Here is a 21,443-nt window from a genome sequence, read left to right as displayed (position 1 = left end):
CTCTGAATAGCCAAAACATTTTTTTGAAATTGTTTTAGAGAAAAGATAAAGTTCTTCCCAATTTAAAAACTTAACTATAAAACTATAGTAATCAAAAGAGTGTGGAGCGAAGGCATGCACAATGGTGGAACTGGAAGCTCCAGGGGTTGGTTCCTGGATCAAAGCAAGCATTGAGCTGAAAAGAGCAGTGATTATAATCAACCGTTTCAGAACTCTGGTTCCTGATCAGACATTTAACAAGGGGGTTGCTGGATGAAGAAAGTAATGTGAATCAAGCAGCTACTACTCCCATTCCTCAGCCCCACCCGGCTGTGGGGATAACAGCACCAGTTCTGAAAGCAGCTGACTGGTGCCAGAACAGGTCTGGGGACCTTGCCCTCCAAAAATTTGGGGGTTGTGTGCTTTGGTGGACCTGGAGGTACTCTGAGATGCTTGTCTTGGTTTCAGCCTCTTAGATACAATTCCTGCATTAATACCCCACTCCACCCCACCTTGGCAACATATCAGAAGATTTAAAGGACCCGTGCCTTTTTTTGTTTGTTTTTTAAGCCAAAAAATCTTTGTGAGCTCACTCACTAGCTGACTACAGAGATAATAGAAGCTGGGCACAGCGGCTCACACTTTGGGAGGCTGAGGCAGGAGGAATACTTGAACCTAGGAGTTCAAGACCAGCTTGAGCAAAACAGTGGGACCCTGTCTCCACAAAAAATTTAAAAATTAGCCAGGTGTGGTGGTGCATGCCTGCAGACTCCCAGCTGCTAGGGAGTCTGAGGCAGGAGAATTGCTTGATTCCAGGAGTTGGAGACTGCAGTAGCAGTGATTATACCACTGCAGTTCAGCTGGGGCAACAGAGTGAGACCTTGTCTCATAAATAAATAAATGAATTAGGTTGCTGCAAAATAAAATATTAGATTGGTGCAAAAGTAATTGAGGTTTTTAGCATTATAAGAGATAACAAACTTCAGTGACAACACACACACAGGAGACACACACTTTGCATAACTAGTTTGGAAAAATCACAGATGGCTCCAGCCCTCAACAAGCAAAAATTTAGGCCTGGTGCGGTGGCTTACACCTGTAATCCCAGCATTTTGGGAGCCCGAGGTGGGCAGATCACCTGAAGTCAGGAGTTCTAGACCATCTGAGCCAACATGGTGAAACCCCGTCTCTACTACAAATACAAAAAATTAGCTGGGTGCAGTGGCACATGCCTGTAATCCCATCTACTCAGGAGGCTGAGGCAGGAGAATCACTTGAACCAGGGAGGCAGAGGTTGTAGTGAGCCGAGATAGTACCACTGCACTCCATCCTGGGCAACAGAGTTGCCAGTGTCAAAAAAAAAAAAAAAAATTGAACAATCCCTGAGGAATTTGAGAATAAGATTTCCAGAGTTACCACAAAAAAATACTCGGAATATTCCGTTTTGGGTGGTTTTTTGTTCTATTTTTATTGTTTTGTTTTGTTTTTTGAGACAGGGTCTCTGTCACCCAGGCTGCAGTCTCCCGAGTAGCTGGGACTACAGGCATGGGCCACCACATCTGGCAATATTATTTTTTTGAAACAGAGTTTCGCTCTTATTGCCCACGCTGGAGTGCAATGGCACAATCTCAGCTCACTGCAACCTCTGCCTCCCAGGTTCAAGCGATTCTCCTGCCTCAGCCTCCCGAGTAGCTGGGATTATAGGCATGCGCCACCACACCCGGTTAGTTGTTGTTGTTGAGACAGAGTCTCGCTCTGTTGCCCAGGCTGGAGTGCAGTGGTGCAATCTCGGCTCACTGCAACCTCTGCCTCCCAGGTTCAAGCAATTCCCTGCTTCAGCCTCTCAACTAGCAGGGATTACAGGTGCCTGCCACCACACCTGGCTAATTTTTGTATTTTTTTTAGTAGAGACAGGGTTTCACCATCTTGGCCAGGCTGGTCTTGAACTCCTGACCTCGTGATCCACCCCCCACTCAGCTTCCCAAAGGGCTGGGATTACAAGTGTGAGCCACTGTGCCTGGCCTAATTTTGTATTTTTAGTAGAGATGGGGTTTCTTCATGTTGGTTAGGCTGGTCTTGAACTCCCGACCTCAGGTAATCCGTCTGCCTCGGCCTCCCAAAGTGCTGGGATTAGAGGTGTGAGCCACGGCGCCTGGCCTAATTTCTTTGTAGTTTTAGTAGATATGGAGTTTCACCATATTGCCCAGACTGTTCTCAAACTTCTGGACTCAAGGGATCTGCCCGCCTCAGTGTCTCAAAGTGCTAGGGTTACAGGTGTGAGCCACTGTGCCTGGCCAGAATATTCAGTTCTCAAAAAAATTATAAAGAATATGAAGAAACAGGGAAGTATGGCCTACTCACAGGAATTTTTTTTTTTTTTTTTTTTTTTTTTTGAGATGGAGTCTCGCTCTGTCGCCCAGGCTGCTGGAGTGCAGTGGCGTGATCTCAGCTCACTGCAAGCTCCGCCTCCCGGGTTCCCGCCATTCTCCTGCCTCAGACTCCTGAGTAGCTGGGACTACAGGCGCCCGCCACCACACCCAGCTAATTTTTTTTGTATTTTTTTAGTGGAGACGGGGTTTCACCATGTTAGCCAGGATGGTCTCGATTTCCTGACCTCGTGATCCGCCAGCCTCAGCCTCCCAAAGTGCTAGGATTACAGGCATGAGCCACTGAGCCCGGCCTTTTTTTTTTTTTTTTTTTTTTTTTGAGATGGAGTTTCACTCTTGTTGCCCAGGCTGGAGTGCAATGGTGTGACTTCTGCTCACTACAACCTCTGCCTCCTGGGTTCAAGCAATTCTCCTGCCTCAGCCTCCTGAGTAGCTGGGATTACAGGCATGTGCCACTATGCCCAGCTAATTTTGTATTTTTAGTAGAGACAGGGTTTCTCCATATTGGTCAGGCTGGTCTCGAACTCCCAACCTCAGGTGATCCACCCGCCTCGGCCTCCCAAAGTGCTGGGATTACAGGCGTGAGCCACCGCACCTGGCCACAGGAAGAATTTTTTTGACAAACTATCCCTGAAAAACTCTGAAGTTGAAAAGTAAATAGGTTTTCAGTGAGCTAAGATTGTGCCACTGCACTCCAGCCTGGATAACAGAGCAAGACTCTGTCTCAAAAAAACAAAAAAGAAAAAAGTCATCACCAAACCAAGGTCACCTAGATTTTCCCCTATGTTATCTTTTAGGAGTTTTATAGTTTTGTATTTTACATTTAGGTCTATGACCCATTTGAGTTAATGTTTGTGAAAGGTCTAAGATATGTCTAGATTTTTTTTTTGATTTTTGCATATGGATGGCCAATTGTTCCAGGACTATTTGTGAAAAGATTACTCTTTCTCTACTGAGTTGCCTTTGCTCCTTTGTCAAAGATCAGTTGACTATATTTGTGTGGGTCTGTTTCTGGGCTCTATTCTGTTTCATTGGTCTATTTTTGCCAATACCATACTGTCTTGATTTTCTTTCCTTCTCTTTTTTTCTCTCTTTTTTTTTTTTCAAGATGAAGTTTCGCTCTGCTGCCCAGGCTGGAGTGCAGTGGCGCAATCTCGGCTCACTGCAACCTCCACCTCCCAGGTTCAAGCAATTCTCCTGCCTCAGCCTCCCAAGTAGCTGGGATTACAGGCGCCTGCCACCATGCCCAGATAATTTTTATATTTTTAGTAGAAACAGGGTTTCACCATGTTGGCCAGGCTGGTCTTGAACTGACTGAGGTGATTTGCCTGCCTCAGCCTTCCAAAGTGCTGGGATTACAGACATGAGCTGCCACACCCAGCCCCCCACCCTTTTTTTTTTTAACATAGAGACCAGGTCTCACGTGTAGCCAGGCTGGTCTCAAACTCCTGGGTTCAAGTGATCCTCCTGCCTCAGCCCCCCAAAGTGCTGGGATTACAGATGTGAACCACCATGTCCAGTTCTTACTGTCTTGATTACTATAGCTTTGTAGTAAGTCTTGAAGTCAGGAAGTGTCATTCCTCTGACTTTGCTCTTCTTCAATATTGTATTGGTTATTCTTGGCCTTTTGCTTTTCCATATAAACTTTGGAATTAGACCAGATGCAGTGGCTCACATCTGTAATCCCAGCACTTTGAGAGGCCGAGGCAGGAGGATCGCCTGAACCAAGGAGTTGGAAACCAGCCTGGGCAACATGGCGAAACCCCATCTCTAAGAAAAAATACAGGCCAGGCACTGTGGTTCACGCCTGTAATCCTAGCACTTTGGGAGGCCAAGGCAGGCAGATCACGAGGTCAGGAGTTTGAGACCAGCCTGACCAACATGGTGAAACCCCGTCTCTAATAAAAATACAAAAATTAGCTGGGTTTGGTGGCAGGCACCTGTAATCCCAGCAGGAGAATTGCTTGAACCCAGGAGGCGGAGGTTGCAGTGAGCCAAGATAGCACCATTTTACTCCAGCCTGGCTGACAAAGTGAGGCTCTGTCTCACACACAAAAAAAGGAAAACAAATAACTCAAATTTTATTTTTATTTATTTATTCATTTTGAGACAGGGTCTATGTCACCCAGACTGGAGTGCAGTGGCGTGATCTCGGCTCACTGCAATCTCCACCTCCCAGGTTCAAGCGATTCTTATGCCTCAGACCCCTGAGTAGGTAAGATTACAGGTGTGCTCCACCACACTTGTCTAATTTTTGGCATTTTTAGTAGAGATGGGGTTTTGTCAGCATCCACCAAATGCTGACAAGATGTGAAGCAATAGGAATTCTCATTCATTGCTGGTAGGAATGCAAAATGGTATATGGCCATTTTGGAAGACGCTTTGGCAGTTGTTTGTTTGTTTGTTTGTTTTGAGACCGAGTCTTGCTCTGTAGCCCAGGCTGGAGTGCAGTGGGGTGATTTCACCTCACTGCAACCTCCACCTCGTGGGCTCAAGTGATTCTCCTGCCTCAGCCTCCCGAGTAGCTGGAATTACAGATTCTTGCCACCATACCTCAACAATTTTTGTATATTTATTTATTTGAGAGGGAGTCTCGCTCTTGTCATCCAGGCTGGAGTGCGGTAGCGTGATCTCGGTTCACTGCAACCTCCACCTCCCAAGTTCAAGTGATTCTCCTGCCTTAGCCTCTCGAGTAGCTGCGATTACAGGTGTGTGCCACCACACCTGGCTAAATTTTGTATTTTTAGTAGGGACAGGGTTTCACCATGTTGGCCAGGCTGGTCTTGAACTCCTGACCTCAGGTGATCTGCCTTCCTCTGCCTCCCAAAGTGCTGGGATTACACTGCGCTCGGCCTTGTATTTTTATTATTATTATTATTTGAGACAGAGTCTCACTCTGTCACCCAGGCTGGAGTGCAGTGGCCTGATTTAGGCTCACTGCAACCTCTGCCTCCTGGGTTCAAGTGATTCTCCCGTCTCAGCCTCCCGAGTAGCTGAGACTACAGGCATGCACCACCATGCCTGGCTAATGTTTTTGTATTTTTAGAGGAGATGGGGTTTCACCATGTTGCACAGGCTGGTCTCAAACTCCTGAGCTCAGACAATCCGCTCACCTAGGCCTCCCAAAGTGCTGGAATTACAGGTGTGAGCCACCGTGCCCGGCCTAGCCACCACATCTGTGGCATTCTTACAAAGTTAAACGTAGTCTTAATCCCGGCATTGCCACCACACCCAAGGCATCCTTACAAAGCTAAACGTAGTCTTAATGCAGCAATTGTGCTTTTCATTATTTTCCAAAGACCAAAATGAGTGTTTGTTTGTTTTTGAGACTGAGTCTTGCTCTGTTGCCCAGGCTAGAGTGTAATGACATGATCTTGGCTCACTGCAACCTCCGCTTTTTGGGTTCAAGTAATTCTCCCTGCCTCAGCCTCCTGAATTACAGGCACTTGCTACCATGCCTGGCTAATTTATGTATTTTTAGTAGAGACGGGGTTTCGCCATGTTGGCTAGGCTGGTCTCAAACTCCTGACCTCAGGTGATCTGCCCGCCTCAACCTCCCAAAGTGCTGGGATTACAGGCGTGAACCACCGCGCTGGGCCCCAAATAAGTTTTTAAAAACCCAAAGTTAGCAAATGCATTTTAAAAAATGATGTTTACACAAAACTCAGTACATAAATATTTATGGCAGCTGTATTTATAATTGCCAAAACTTGGGAGCAACTTCAATAGCGGAAACTGTGTGTGTAGAAGAAAGGTTCTATAGGAGCTCTCCACGTAGATGTTTATCACTGGACTGGAGGCAGCAGCTGCTATGAGAAAAGTGAAAATTTACTGAAGTTTACCAGCTTCTTCATCAACCTCTCCCCTGGATGCTGAAAATGTTCTACTAGACCAGATTTCCAAAATGGTTGCTTCAGATAGTTTCAACTAGCTCAATTTTTGCTGTGGAGAGATGGATTCCTGGAACTCTCTGCTCCTTCATCCTCCTTGATAAGACTTTTTGTTTTATTTTGTTTCTGAGACAAGGTCTCACTCTGTCACACAGGCTGGAGTACAGTGGCATGATCATGGCTTACTGCAATGTCGACCTCCCGGGCTCAAGCGATCCTCCCGCCTCAACCTCCTGAATAGCTGGGACTAGTAGTGCACACCACCACACCTGGCTAGAGGGTTTTTTTGTTCTTTGTTTGTAGGGACAGGTTCCCACTATATTGCACAGGCTGGTCTTGGACTCCTGGGTTCAAGTCATCTTCCTGCCTCAGCCTCCTATGGTGCTGGGATTACAGGTGTGAGCCAGCATGCCCAGCTCACATGACTTTCAAACAACACACCTTAAACAATCAATAGGTCGAAGAAGAAATCACAAGGGAAGCCGGGCGCGGTGGCTCAAGCCTGTAATCCCAGCACTTTGGGAGGCCGAGGCAGGCGGATCACAAGGTCAGGAGATCGAGACCACAGTGAAACCCCGTCTCTACTAAAAATACAAAAAATTAGCCGGGCGCGGTGGCGGGCACCTGTAGTCCCAGCTACTCAGGAGGCTGAGGCAGGAGAATGGCGGGAACCTGGGAGGCGGAGCTTGCAGTGAGCCGAGATCGCGCCACTGCACTCCAGCCTGGGCAACAGCGTGAGACTCCGTCTCAAAAAAAAAAAAAAAAAAAAAAAAAAAAAAAAAAAAGAAATCACAAGGGAAATTAACACTTTGAGATGAATGAAAATGAAAACACAATACACCAAAATTTATGGGATGCTGTAAAAGGGAAATTTATAACTGTAAAAACCTGTATTTTAAAAAAAGATCTCGCTGGGTGCAGTGGTTCATGCCTGTAATCCTAGCACTTTGGGAGGCCAAGGTGAGAGGATCAGTTGAGCCCAGGAGTTTGAGACCAGCCTGGGCAACATGGTGAACCTCTCATCTCTACCAAAATAAATATACAAAAATTATCCTGGCGTGGTGGTGCAGGCCTGTAGTCCCAGCTACTTGGGAGGCTGAGATGGGAGGATCACTTGAACCCAGGACACAGAATTTGTAGTGAGCAGTGATCATGCCACTGCATTCCAGTCTGGGCTACAAAGTGAGGCCCTGTCTCAAAAAACAAACAACAAAAAGATCTAAAATCAGTAACTTCACTGTATACCTGAAAGAACTAGAAAAAGAACAAACTAGTCTAGGCAAGGTGGTTCACACCTATAATGCCAACACTTTGGGAGGCTGAGGCAGGTGGATTACTTGAGTCCAGGAGTTGGACACCAGCCTGGCCAACATGGTGAAACCCCAACTCTACTAAAAGTACTAAAATTAGCTGGGTGTGGTGGCACGGGCCTGTGGTCCCAGGTCCCAGGTCCCAGCTACTCAAGAGGCTGGGATGGGAAGGTTGCTTGAACCCAGGAGGTTGAGGCTGCAGTAAGCTGTGATCATGCCACTGCACTCCAGCCTGAGAGACGGAGCGAGACCCTGTCTCAAAAAAAAAAAAAAAAAAAAAAAAATTATAAGAGGATATGGTGAACAATTCTATGCCAACAAATTATATAACACAGTCGAAATGGATAAATTCCTAGAAACACAAAAACTAAAAAAACTGTCTCAAAGAAGAAATAGAATACCTGAATAGACCTATAACTAGTAAGGGTATTGAATCAGTCAAAATCTCAGCCGGGCACAGTGGCTCACGGCTGTAATCCCAGCATTTTGGGAAGCTGAGGCAGGCAGATCACTTGAGTTCAGGAGTTCGAGACCAGCCTGGCCAACATGGTAAAACCCCCGTCTTTACTAAAAATAGAAAAATATTAACCAGGCGTGGTGGCGCATGCCTATAATCCCAGCTACTTGGGAGGCTGAGGCAGGAGAATCACTTGAACTGCGGAGGTGGAAGTTTCAGTGAGCCGAGATTGCACCACTATACTCCAGCCTGGGCAACAGACCGAGACTCTGTCTCAAAAAATAATAATAATAATAATCTCGGCTGAGCATGGTGACTCACGCCTATAATCCCAGCACTTTGGGAGGCCAAGATGGGAAGATCACTTGCTTTCAAGAATTTGAGGCCAGCCTGGACAACATGGTAAGACCCCGTCTCTACACAATTTTAAAAAATTAGCTGGGCATGGTGGTGCACGCCTGTGGTCTCAGCTACTTGGTAGGCTGAAGTGGGAGAATTCCTTGAGCCTAGGAGTCTGCAGTGAGCCATGTTTGCACCATTGCACTCCAACTTGGGAGACAGAGTGAGACCGTCTCAAAAAAAAAAAAAAAGAAAACTTTATTTGGCTTACAGATGTCTGGGCTGTACAAGAAGTGTGGCAGCAGCATCTGCTTCTGGTGAAGACGTTAGGCTGCTTGTACTCAGCAGAAGACAACATGGAGCTGGCATGTGCAGAGACCACACGGTAAGAGAAGAAGCCAATGGGGGATGCAATGCGGGGATACAATGGGGGGATGGGGAGAGACACACTTTTTTTTTTTTTTGAGATGGAGTTCTCGCTCTGTCGCCCAGGCTGGAGTGCAGTGGCGCCATCTCGGCTCACCACAAGCTCCGCCTCCCAGGTTCACGCCATTCTCCTGCCTCAGCCTCCCAAGTAGCTGGGACTACAGGGGCCCGCCACCACGCCCGGCTAATTTTTTATATTTTTAGTAGAGATGGGTTTTCACCATGTTAGCCAGGATGGTCTTGATCTCCTGACCTCGTGATTTGCCTGCCTCAGCCTCCCAAAGTGCTGGGATTACAGGCGTGAGCCACCATGCCTGTCCCCCACCTTTTTTTTTTTTTGAGACAAGGGCTGTCACCTAGGCTGGAGTGCACTGGCGTGGTCATGGCTTATTGCACCTTTCACCTCTTGGGCTCAAGAGACCCTCCTGCCTCAGCCTCCTCCGTAGCTGGGACTAAGGAAGCACACCACCATGCCCAGCTAATTTTTTTTTTTTTTGAGATGGAGTCTCACTCTGTTGCCCAGGCTGTAGTGCAGTGGTACAATCTCAGCTCACTGCAACCTCTGCCTCCTGGGTTCAAGCAATTCTCTTGCCTCAGCCTCCTGAGTAGCTGGGATTACAGATGCCCGCCACCACGCCCAGCTAATTTTTGTATTTTTGGTAGATACGAGGTTTCGCCATGTTGGCCAGGCTGGTCTCGAACTCCTAACCTAAGGCCGCCCACCACGGCCTCCCAAAGTGCTGGGATTACAGGCATGAGCCACCATGCCTGGCCCATGCCCAGCTAATTTAAAACAATTTTTGGCTGGGCATGGTGGTTCATACCAGTAATTCCAACACTTTGGGAGGCTAAGGCAGGCAGATCATTTGAGCTCAGGAGTCGGAGACCATCTTGGGCAATGTGGCGAAATCCTGTCTCCACAAAAAATACAAAAATTAGCTGGGGCGTGGTAGCACTGTGCCTGTAGTCCCAGCTACTCCAGAGGCTGAAGTGGGAGGATGGTTTGAGCCTGGGAGGCAGAGGTTGCAGTGAGCCGAAATGGCGTCACTGCACTCCAGCCTGGGCAACACAGCCAGACCCTGTCTCAAAAAAAAAAAAAAAGATCTAAAAATAGATAGTGGTGATAGTTACACAGCATTGTGAATGTACTTAAATGTCACTGAATTACACACTTAAATGTGTAAATGGTAAATTCTATCTTATGTATATTTTACCACAATTTAAAATTTTTATCTCTTTCTATTTTAATGAGAGTTTTAAAAAGCAGGAATGGATACTGAATTTCCTTAAATACTCTTTGGAGTCTATTAAAGATAGCATTTTACTTCAAAATCCAGCCCTGGTTTCTGTACCTAGTACTTCTGTCACACCCAGTAAATGTTATTGAATGAAAACAAACAGGCCGGGCGCGGTGGCTCAAGCCTGTAATCCCAGCACTTTAGGAGGCCGAGGCACTTGACCCCAGGATTTTGAGACCAGCCTGGGCAACATAGTACTTGTTCAAGAATCAGGCTGGGTACGGTGGCTCACACCTGTAATCCTAGCACTTTGGGAAGGCGAGGTGGGAGGATCGCTTGAGGCCAGGCATTCATCGAGACCAGCCTGGGCAAGATAGCAATACCCACCCCCCAATCTCTACAAAAACAAGTAATTAATTAAGAAATTAGCCAAAGCCAGGTGCGGTGGCTCACACCTGTAGTCCCAGCACTTTGGGAGGCTGAGGTGGGCAGATTGCTTAAGTCCAGAGATTCGAGACCAGCCTAGGCAACATGGCAAAACCCCGTCTCTACTAAAAATAAAAAAAGAAAATTTGCACTTTGGGAGGCCAAGGCGGGTGGATCACCTGAGGTCAGGAGTTCAAGACCAGCCTGGCTAACATGGTGAAACCCCATCTCTACAAAAATACAAAAGTTAGCCAGGCATGATGGCAGGTGCCTGTAATCCCAGCTACTCGGGAGGCTGGGTCGGAAGAATCACTTGAATCCAGGAGGCGGAGGTTGCAGTGAACCAAGATCGTGCCATTGCGTTCCAGTCTGGGTGACAGAGCGAGACTCCGTCTCAAAAAAAAAAAAAAGAAAAATTAGCTGGATGTGGTGGTGCATGCCTGTGGTCCCAGCTACTCAGGAGGCTGTGGTGGGAGGATTGTTTGAGCCCAAGACACTGAGGCTGCAGTGAGCAATGATCATACCACTGCACTCCAGCCTGGGCAACCAGAGTAAGACCCTGTCTCAAAAACAAACAAACAAACAAACAAAAACCACTTTAACTGAGTGTGGTGGTGCACACCTCTAGTCCCAGATACTTGGGAGGTTGAGGCAGCAGGATCACTTGAGCCCGGGAGATTGAGGCTGCAGTGAGCTGTGATTATGCCACTGCAGTCCAGCCTGGGCAATAGAGTGAGACTCTGTCTCAAAAAATAAATAAATAAATAAATAAATAAATAAATAAATAAATAAGGACATAGCAGCACTATTCACAAATCCAAAAGTTAGAAATAACCCAGATGTCCATCAAAAGATGAATGGATAAACAAATTGTGGTATGATACATATAATGGACTGTTATTCAGCCATTAAAAGGAACAAAATATTGATACAGGCTATAAACTCTGTGAACCTTGAAAACATTCTAAGTGAAAGAAAATAGACATAAGAGGTTACGTTTTGCAATTCTTTTTTTTTTTTTTTTTTTTTTTTTTTTGAGACTGCATCTTACTCTGTTGCCTAGGCTGGAGTACAGTGGCTTGATCTCAGCTCACTGCAACCTCCATCTCCCAAATTCAAGCAATTCTCCTGCCTCAGCCTCCCGAGTAGCTGGGATTACATGTAGGCACGTGCCACCATGCCTGACTAATTTTTGTACTTTTAGTAGAGATGGGGTTTCACCATGTTGGCCAGGCTGGTCTCGAACTCCAGACCTCAGGTGGTCCACCCGCCTTGGCCTCCCAAAGTGTTAGGATTACAGGCGTGAGCCACCATGCCCAGCCACATATATGGTAATTATTGAATGTGTTTGGTATGTTCGTTGTGGGTGATGAAAAATTATGGAACTAGATAGACGTGATGGTTGAACAACACTGTGGATGCACTAAATGCCACTGAATTGTACACTTTAAAATGGTTAATTTTATGTTACATGAATTTCACCTAAATTAACAACAACAACGAAAAAGAACTTAAGACAGCACTTGGTTTGGCTATTATGAAGTTTCGTGAGAAACAGTGGTCCATCTCCCAGAGAACTGGCCCCAGGTTCCTAAGAAGGCAAAAGGGGCCGGGCGCGGTGGCTCAAGCCTGTAATCCCAGCACTTTGGGAGGCCGAGACGGGCGGATCACTAGGTCAGGAGATCGAGACCATCCTGGCTAACATGGTGAAACGCTGTCTCTACTAAAAAATACAGAAAATTAGCCGGGCGAGGTGGCGGGCGCCTATGGCCGCAGCTACTGGGGAGGCTGAGGCAGGAGAATGGCATGAACCCGGGAATTGGAGCTTGCAGTGAGCTGAGATCCTGCCACTGCACTCCAGCCTGGGCAACAGAGTGAGGCTCCGTCTCAAAAAAAAAAAAAAAAAAAAAAAAGAAGGCAAAAGGACACACCTGTGAAGGGTACACAGGCCCTCTCTGCACTATTTTTTGTGCAACTTCTTGCAAGTCTATAATTATTTCAAAATAAAAGTCTAAAAGGAAAATAAGAACATGTATGAATGTGGCTGCCCCATGCCTCCCACCCTCAGGTCTGACACTCAGAGACTGATCACCTCTTGGAGTCCTGGAACTCATCCCAGGTTTTAGACCCTGATTGGCCTGTCTGGGGCCGGCGTCTGGAGGCAGGATCAGGAGCCTGCTCAGAGCGTAGTTTCACTTTCACTTTTCTTTTCTCCAGAGGAGCCAGGAAGAGAGCTGTGACCAGCAGCGTCCCTTATTCCCTTGGCCTTGGTTCTTGTTTGCACTAGCTACAGCAGGGCACTGGCCCCTACTGTCACCGCCTTCTAAACAAAGACCCTCTCTCTGAGCGCTGCAGCCTACTGTTCGGCCCCAGGTTTGAGGATGGATGCCCTAGATGCTTCGAAGCTGCTGGATGAGGAGCTGTATTCAAGACAGCTGTGAGGCCCGAGGTGAGGGGTGGAGAATGGGGGATGGTCTTCAGACCTTGATCTGCAACTGCTTGCCTCCTGCTTCCCATCCACAGGTATGTGCTGGGCTCACCTGCCATGCAGAGGATTCAGGGAGCCAGGGTCCTGGTGTCAGGCCTGCAGGGCCTGGGGGCTGAGGTGGCCAAGAACTTGGTCCTGATGGGTGTGGGCAGCCTTACTCTGCATGATCCTCACCCCACCTGCTGGTCCGACCTGGCTGCCCAGGTAAGTGTCCTGGGGGGCTGTGGGCTGCCAGACCAAGGTGGGGGCATGGCCCAAGAGGACTCCTGTCTTTGCTCAGGCTGCACTGGCTCTCTCCCTAGTTTCTCCTCTCAGAGCGGGACTTGGAAAGGAGCAGAGCTGAGGCCTCTCAAGAGCTCTTGGCTCAGCTCAACAGAGCTGTCCAGGTCGTTGTGCACACGGGTGACATCACTGAGGACCTGCTGTTGGACTTCCAGGTCAGCTCAGGCCTGCAGCCCTCAAGAGCAGGAAGGGCTGGGCAGTGGTTTTAGCCCTGCTGATCACAGTGTCCACCCAGGTGGTGGTGCTGACTGCTGCGAAGCTGGAGGAGCAGCTGAAGGTGGGTACCTTGTGCCATAAGCATGGAGTTTGCTTTCTGGCGGCTGACACCCGAGGCCTTGTGGGGTGAGTAAGACTGCCTGCCCGGCCTACCGTATTATAGCCAGCAACTGGCCCCATGCTGTCCTCAGCTCCAGGCTTGCTCCAGTGCCCCTCCAACCAGCCTCAGGTCTATACCAGCATGCCTTTCTGATTCTGGTTCCCAGTCCTGCCCTCTGGTTCCTCCAACCTAACCTCCAGACCTGCTCCAGTAACCCTCTCAAATTCTAGTTCCCAAGCCTCTCCTTGCATTCCTTTCCCAATTCTGGCCCTCTGGCCCTGCCCTAGTATCCCCTATCCTTAAGTACAACCTGTAAGCTGCCTCAGTGACCCCTACCACCCCATCTCAGGCAGTTGTTCTGTGACTTTGGTGAGGACTTCACTGTGCAGGACCCCACAGAGGCAGAACCCCTGACAGCTGCCATCCAGCACATCTCCCAGGTGGGTGCTGAGCTGTAGACATTCACTTGCTGACCAAGGAAAGGCTGCCAGGGCCTGTGGAAGGCAGGTCCAGGCACCCCTGAGCCAAGCCTCCTCCTACTCAGGGCTCCCCTGGAATTCTCACTCTGAGGAAAGGGGCCAATACCCACTACTTCCGTGACGGAGACTTGGTGACTTTCTCAGGAATTGAGGGAATGGTTGAGCTCAACGACTGTGATCCCCGGTCTATCCATGTGCGGGGTAAGCCAATCCCATTCCAACTCCAGGCGCAGCACCCAAGCCTCCACTGGGAGTGAGCACAGCCTGGCCCTTGGAATGGGTTTTTCTCCCTCCATCTTCTATAGGGTGCAGCAAGGTCTGGGACACAGATGCAAGATAGGATGGGGTGTGGGAACTACTCAGGCTCAAGGATCATACTGACTAGACTGGACCTCCCTCAGAGGATGGGTCCCTGGAGATCGGAGACACAACAACTTTCTCTCGGTACTTGCGTGGTGGGGCTATCACTGAAGTCAAGAGACCCAAGACTGTGAGACATGTGAGTGCAAGTGCATCTGAGGTAGGGGAGCTTGGTTGACTTGAGGGGCCCGTAGCATTCTGGACTAGACCCTGAGCCAGGTGCCCTTGCAGAAGTCCCTGGACACAGCCCTGCTCCAGCCCCATGTGGTGGCCCAGAGCTCCCAGGAAGTTCACCGTGCCCACTGCCTGCATCAGGCCTTCTGTGCACTGCACAAGTTCCAGCATCTCCATGGCCGGCCACCCCAGCCCTGGGATCCTGTGAGTGGCCCTGTTGCTCCCACCCCCAGCCTCTGTCATTTATTGGGGTCCCATCTGCCAGAGGTAACAATGACCGTTCACAAATCCAAGTTTGATCTTCCAACACTGCAGCCTTTAGAGTAGAGGCTGGTTCCATGGAAGTGCCAGGCACACATCCTGGGGACCCCTGCTACACCCTGATGCCTCAGATCTGTGTTGGAAGCTGCACTTAGATTAGTGAAGCCTCTTGTGCTGCTGTCTGGTACTGGACATCCTCTGGTGGTGCTGCACAGGCTGGCAGCAGGGCCAGGCCTTCCCACCCAGGCTTCTGCTTCCTCTTCTGTGGAACAGGGTAGATGGAGGGTGGCTGGAAGGATTTGAGTCAGGAGTGGAGCTCAGGCTGGGGCTACTGTGCCACAGAGTCCTACCAACAGGTTGATGCAGAGACCGTGGTGGGCCTGGCCCAGGACCTGGAACCACTGAAGTGGACAGAGGAAGAGCCACTGGAACAGCCACTGGATGAGGCCCTAGTGCGGACAGTTGCCCTAAGCAGTGGAGGTGTCTTGAGCCCTATGGTGGCCATGCTGGGTGCAGTAGCTGCCCAGGAAGTGCTGAAGGTAGGCACAGGCATAGGTGTGGGGGGTACTGGGAAGATGTGGAGATCGGTGTGTGTGTCAGAGGGCACCCAGCACCAGATAGCAGCCCTGGAGGCTTCACCAACCTGGGTGTAGCCTCCAGCCAGGATCTGAAGGGGTCAGGAGGTGGCAGCAGTGCCCAGCCTGAAGTGCTGCCCCTAGGCAATGTCCAAGAAGTTCATGCCTCTGGACCAGTGGCTTTACTTTGATGCCCTCGATTGTCTTCCGGAAGATGGGGAGCTCCTTCCCAGTCCTGAGGACTGCGCCCCGGTGAGAGCCTGGGATAGGGGTACAAGCCTTGTCCAAAATCAGGACTAGGGGAGAAACATAAGGAATGGCCTCCCGGTCCTGATTCAGAAAACTCATTGTAAGAAGGAGATGCAGGCCAGTAGCCATCACTGACCCCTATCTCTGTCCCCTAGAGAGGCAGCCGCTATGATGGGCAAATTGCAGTGTTTGGGGCTGGTTTTCAGGAGAAACTGAGCCGCCAGCACTACCTCTTGGTGAGCTGTGGGGTGAGACTGGGAGTGCCTTTAGAAGAGCCAGCCCAGCCTCTCTGGCTAAGGCTGTTCCTGCCAACAGGTGGGTGCTGGTGCCATTGGTTGTGAGCTGCTCAAAGTCTTTGCCCTAGTGGGACTGGGGGCCAGGAACAGCGGGGGCTTGACTGTTGTCGACATGGACCACATAGAGCGCTCCAATCTCAGCCGTCAGTTCCTTTTCAGGTCCCAGGACATTGGTGTGAGTACTGATCCCTCCCCACACTCCTGCATCCCAGACCGTCCTCCCATACAGCTTCCTACCCAACATCTTCCTGCCGTCTTCCCAGAGACCCAAGGCAGAGGTGGCTGCAGCAGCTGCCCGGCGCCTGAACCCAGACTTACAGGTGATCCCGCTTACCTACCCACTGGATCCCACCACAGAGCACATCTATGGGGATAACTTTTTCTCCCATGTGGATGGCGTGGCTGCTGCCCTGGACAGTTTCCAGGCCCGTGAGTGCTTGACTTTGGAGATCAGTCCCTTGCCCACAGCTGTGCCAGCCCCACTTCTGACCCGCTGTTCCCTTGCCAGGGCGCTATGTAGCTGCTCGTTGCACCCACTATCTGAAGCCACTGCTGGAGGCAGGCACATTGGGCACCCGGGGCAGTGCTAAAGTATTCATGCCACATGTGACTGAGGCCTACAGAGCCCCTGCCTCAGCTGCAGCTTCTGAGAATGCCCCCTACCCTGTCTGTACCGTGCGGCACTTCCCTAGCACAGCCGAGCACACCTTGCAGGTAGGAAGCACCCTGGAGACTCCCACCCTACCCAGCTCAGCCCTCAGCTGCAGACCTGTTCTCCACCTGACACCTCACTCTTCCTCCCTCCTCCACAGTGGGCCCGGGATGAGTTTGAGGGACTCTTCCGACTGTCTGCAGAGACCATCAACCACCACCAACAGTAAGGCCACCAACAGAGGCAGATAGGAGTCCAGGGCTCCAAGTACGAGTCTGCAGGACTCAGTCTCACACTTCTTCCTCTCTCTGCAGGGCACACACTTCCCTGGCAGACATGGATGGGCCACAGACACTCACTTTACTGAAGCCGGTGCTTGGGGTCCTGAGAGTGCGTGCACAGAACTGGCAAGACTGTGTGGCGTGGGCTCTTGGCCACTGGAAACTCTGCTTCCATTATGGCATCAAACAGCTGCTGAGGCACTTCCCACCTAATAAAGTGTGTGGCTAGGGGTTGGGATGCTGGGGGCTCAGAGGGACCAGACTGAGCCCAGCAACTTCTACTTACCTACCTAGGTGCTTGAGGATGGAACTCCCTTCTGGTCGGGTCCCAAACAGTGTCCCCAGCCCTTGGAGTTTGACACCAACCAAGTGAGTGGGATTCTCTAGGGAGCTCCAAGATAGAGATGTGGCCCCTCAGAGCAGAGGTTGGCATTTCTGCATTCTGCAGAGATGCGCAGATGCCCAGAGACAGCCATGCTTGTGCACATATGGGTGTCTACATGTGAGGCAAAGGCAGGCACTCAAACAGATCCACAAATGGAGAGTGACCCCTACCCCATGCACCCATACATGCTCACTCACACCCATGCCTCTGCTCCTGTTCTTGGTCTGGCTGCAGGACATGCACCTCCTCTACGTACTGGCAGCTGCCAACCTGTATGCCCGGATGCATGGGCTGCCTGGCTCACAGGACTCAACTGCACTCAGGGAGCTGCTGAAGCTGCTGCCACAGCCTGACCCCCAACAGATGGCCCCCATCTTTGCTAGTAATCTAGAGCTGGCTTCAGCTTCTGCTGAGTTTGGTGAGGCTCCTGGCCCTGGCCCCCCATGCTGTCTTTCAAAGGCCTGAACCTGAACTGTCCTCAGCCTGTGCTGCAGAAGGAAGATAGGCCCTAGGGGATCTACAGCCAATTTGCTACCTCTCAGGCCTCCTAACCTCACTCCTCCATAGTTTCAGGCTTATTCTCTGGTCCCTCAGTAGGTCTTCTCCCTGCTGCCTATACCACATCCCAGTTCTTGTGGCAGATTCTTGGCAAAATAAATAAGTAAATAAATCCATTGGCTCCTGGGGAGTGCCTAGCTATGGCCTGCAAGTGAGGACAGAGTCACAGAGGTCATGCACACAAATGGGTGAAGACTGGGGCTTCTAGAGGGGAGATTGTAGCATTAATTAAGGGGGCTTCTTGATTTGATCAGGGAATAGTGACAGGCTTGGCAAAGACCAAGAATAGGCACAGGGCTCCAGGAAGAGTGCAGGAGACAGGGGCTAAGGACTGCCTCAACATCCCCTCCCCTGACAGGCCCTGAGCAGCTGAAGGAACTGAACAAAGCCCTGGAATTCTGGACTGTGGGCCCTCCCCTGAAACCTCTGATGTTTGAGAAGGTGGGAGCCCAAGTGGCAGTGAGGAGTGGGGCTGGGGAGTTTGTGGAGAAAAGTCAGGAGCTAATAAGGTAGTTTTGGAGCCCCTTGGCCTGAATTCTCCCAGCAAGGCCCTGGAAGCAGCTCACATTCCCTGAACCTCAGCCTGTCTGATCAAGAGGAGATGGGGGGCACCCCCCCACAGAACTGTGTGGAGACCTGTGCAGTGGCACACAGTGGGCCATGGTGAGGGGCACGGCTGCAGTGTTAACACTACTTTGACTTGGACCTTACAGGATGATGACAGCAACTTCCATGTGGACTTTGTGGCAGCGGCAGCTAGCCTGCGATGTCAGAACTATGGGATTCCACCCGTCAGCCGTGCCCAGGTAACCCTACCCCTTGAGGCTCGGGCCTGGAGGTGGGGGCCAAACCCTGGCCCTACGCCTTGGGCCCACACAAAATCTCTTGTTCTTGGCAGAGTAAGCGAATTGTGGGCCAGATTATCCCAGCCATTGCCACCACTACAGCAGCCGTGGCAGGCCTGTTGGGCCTAGAGCTGTATAAGGTGGTGGGTGGGCCACGGCCTCGTAGTGCCTTTCGCCACAGCTACGTACATCTGGCTGAAAACTACCTCATCCGCTATATGCCTTTCGCCCCAGCCATCCAGACGGTGAGCCCATGATACCCCACCCTTAGCCCCACTAGGCCTAGGTTTCCCCTGCACCTGCCCACACAGGCCCCAATCTAGCTGCCAGCTCTCACTGAGACTCAGACTGTGCAGGAGTCCTGAAGACTCCCTCCAGCCTTCTTCCTGCTATGAAGCCAGGCTGGGACCCGTCAGACACAGGAAGCAGCCGTCAGCCATCCCCACCCCCAACCCTCCAAAGCCCAGGATCTGGGGGAGCTGCAGCTTTAACTCATTAGTGGAGCCAGACATCCCCTACAGTCCCCTCCTTCCTTGGAGTACCCCTGAGGGGTAGGTGGGGGGGAGGGGACCAGGGCCTCAGCCCCAGAAAGAGTCTAGCTTCCCCCTGCATGGTACAGGGGCCCTGGCCTACCTCCTGCAAGCTGAGTTAAAGGGTAATAGGCTTGCCACTAGAGGTGTGGTGTCTGCAGCCCTGTGTTTGTGTCACAGGTGTGAGTGCACCCGGGGTCTGGGTATCCCTGGAGTGTGGGTATAGAAGGAGCAAGTTTGCACATCTGTGTGTCAGATGGGAGTGCAGGGCTTCCATCTTCCTGTGTCCTCAATGTGGGTCTGCATGGAGATACATGTGGGCACACGTGTGTGTTCCTGGGCTTGTGGGGATTTGTGTTCTTGTGACTGCAGGGCTGTGAATGCCTCCAGCCATGTGCTCAGGCTCTGCAGCTGGCATTTCCTTGGGGCAAGGATGGGGGTAGAAGGAATGCCCTCACGAGGGGAGAGGGCAGAGGTCATGGGCCAGCACTGGGCTTCTGCTCAGCAGCCTGGGGTCCCTCTGGACATAGTACACAGAGCCCCTTTGTTAAGGCACCCTGCCCCTAACCAGCACACAGGCTGCCTTTGTCCACGGAGTGGAGCAGGGCAAGGAGAAGCCCCCATCTCACCTCTAGCCTAGTCTCAGCTTGACCCCAGTGTTTTCTTGGGGGCTGATAGGCACCCCCTGTCCTTGTCTCTAGATACCTGCTAGCTGCCCTTCTGTCCTTAGCTCTAGGTACCAGAACCCCAAGACTCTTGGAAGGAAAGAGGGGACAGGAGGAGGAAGCCTGTATGCATTGTATCCCTGCTGGGGTCTCTGGGACAGTGGGGCCCTGGTGGTCACTGTGGCCTTTGCCCGTGTCCCAATGAGTAGCCCAAGACACTGGCAATACATATAAGATTGGGGGACAGGATGTGCCCCTCAGCTTCCAGCCTTGTCTCTGAGGAACAAGCAGCTTTATCAGAGGCTGCAGGGGCCCTGCTGTGGGTTTCCTCAGGAAGCACCACCCCCTCATCCCCCACCCTCACGACTGGCCCATGTGATGGATCGTCTGTTTCCCTGTGCGGGCCCCATAGCCCCATTTCCTGTGCTGGCCCCAGCCTGGGCGGGGAGGGGGCTGAGACTCTGGGCCCAGATCCCACCTCCCCCCCACCCTCCACCCCTTGGCTCCTGCTTCCTGCTAGTCCAGCTCTTCCCCTAGGAAAGGCTGCTGGTAACTGGGATGGGGGTTGGGGGTAGGTAAGAAGTCTCTCACTCCTCCTCTACCTCATTCCAGTTCCATCACCTGAAGTGGACCTGTTGGGACCGTCTGAAGGTACCAGCTGGGCAGCCTGAGAGGACCCTGGAGTTGCTGCTGGCTCATCTTCAGGTGTGCCCTGTCCCTACCCCAACGCCCAGGCTCAGCCCAGCCCGGCCCAGCTGGTGTCTGACCTTTCTCCCTCTAGGAGCAGCACGGGTTGAGGGTGAGGATGCTGCTGCACGGCCCAGCCCTGCTCTATTCCGCCGGATGGTCGCCTGAAAAGCAGGCCCTGCGCCTGCCCCTCAGGTGAGCCCACCCGGGGCTTTAGACAGGCCCCACCAGTCCCTGGAGGCTGGGGCTAGGGGCCACACAGCCTTCTGTCTTCCCAGCCCCATTCTGGGCTCCTCACATCTTCCCAAGCATTCTTTTGCCAAATGGAGCCAGCAAAAAAGGCTGGAGGTGGGGTGAGGGCTGAGAGCCTGAGGAGGAGTCTTCAGGAGCTGCCTACTTGGCCAGCCCCATGGGCTCCCCACACGCTGCACAGCCCCCCTTTCACAGCCCACTCCCAAGGGACCCATAGCTTCCTGCCTCCTGCTTGCCTCACCAGCTGCTCCTAAAATAGTTTCAGATGTTTCCTGTCTTGAGTAGCTCTTGCTCCTGGCTTGGGCTCCTGATGGCCTGCCAGCACCCTCTCTAGTCCATGCCAGGCTGCCCACTGCCTGCCACTGCTCACCTCTCCAATCTCCCCTAAACCCCACCCCCACTAGGGTGACAGAACTGGTTCAGCAGGTGACAGGCCAGGTACTTGCTCCTGGGCTGCGGGTGTTGGTGCTGGAGCTGAGCTGTGAGGGTGAAGAGGAAGACACTGCCTTTCCACCTCTGCACTATGAGCTGTGACAAGGCAGCCACCCCATCACCTAGCTCAATGGAGCCCTGGATCCCAAGCACTGCATTGTAAGCCCACAGTAGGCACTCAATAAATGCTTGTTGAAGGAAGGCATAGTGGAGAGGATGGATGA

At 51.2% G+C, this 21,443-nt stretch overlaps 1 protein-coding gene across 7 annotated transcripts; it reads left to right on the top strand.

Moving 5' to 3' along the window:
- The first annotated feature begins 12,667 nt into the window (after positions 1–12,667).
- UBA7 (ubiquitin like modifier activating enzyme 7) lies at positions 12,668–21,420 on the top strand. 7 transcript variants are annotated; one of them, XM_005547154.5, is made up of 24 exons: positions 12,668–12,889; positions 12,976–13,144; positions 13,243–13,377; positions 13,458–13,564; positions 13,888–13,978; positions 14,083–14,218; positions 14,419–14,516; positions 14,609–14,755; positions 15,169–15,351; positions 15,532–15,639; positions 15,792–15,872; positions 15,952–16,107; positions 16,196–16,361; positions 16,441–16,646; positions 16,745–16,809; positions 16,899–17,082; positions 17,160–17,234; positions 17,485–17,668; positions 18,167–18,249; positions 18,522–18,614; positions 18,707–18,898; positions 20,461–20,553; positions 20,630–20,730; positions 21,192–21,420. In XM_005547154.5, exons 1-24 carry the CDS (start codon positions 12,834–12,836, stop codon positions 21,319–21,321), a joined length of 3,039 nt encoding a protein of 1,012 aa, XP_005547211.2. In that variant the 5' UTR covers positions 12,668–12,833; the 3' UTR covers positions 21,322–21,420. The 7 variants fall into 7 exon arrangements, 5 of the variants coding, with proteins under 5 accessions (XP_005547211.2, XP_073888315.1, XP_045242190.1 ...); XM_074032214.1 differs by having other exon boundaries at positions 13,221–13,377; XM_045386255.3 differs by having other exon boundaries at positions 12,668–12,901.
- Positions 21,421–21,443: the final 23 nt, after the last annotated feature.

Source organism: Macaca fascicularis, chromosome 2 (genome assembly GCF_037993035.2).
Source record: "Macaca fascicularis isolate 582-1 chromosome 2, T2T-MFA8v1.1".
Lineage (NCBI taxonomy): Eukaryota > Metazoa > Chordata > Mammalia > Primates > Cercopithecidae > Macaca > Macaca fascicularis.
Note: the sequence above shows the minus strand (reverse complement) of the source record. Positions and strands in the feature narration are given on the sequence as shown.

What these genes read in the sequence shown, in the direction of transcription:
- UBA7 (XM_005547154.5), top strand. Translation starts at nt 12,834, where the DNA reads ATGGATGCCCTAGATGCTTCGAAGCTGCTGGATGAGGAGCTGTATTCA. An exon ending in GACCCAAGACTGTGAGACAT is followed by an intron (nt 14,517 to 14,608) that starts GTGAGTGCAAGT and finishes GTGCCCTTGCAG; the next exon opens with AAGTCCCTGGACACAGCCCT. An exon ending in TGGAGTTTGACACCAACCAA is followed by an intron (nt 17,235 to 17,484) that starts GTGAGTGGGATT and finishes GTCTGGCTGCAG; the next exon opens with GACATGCACCTCCTCTACGT.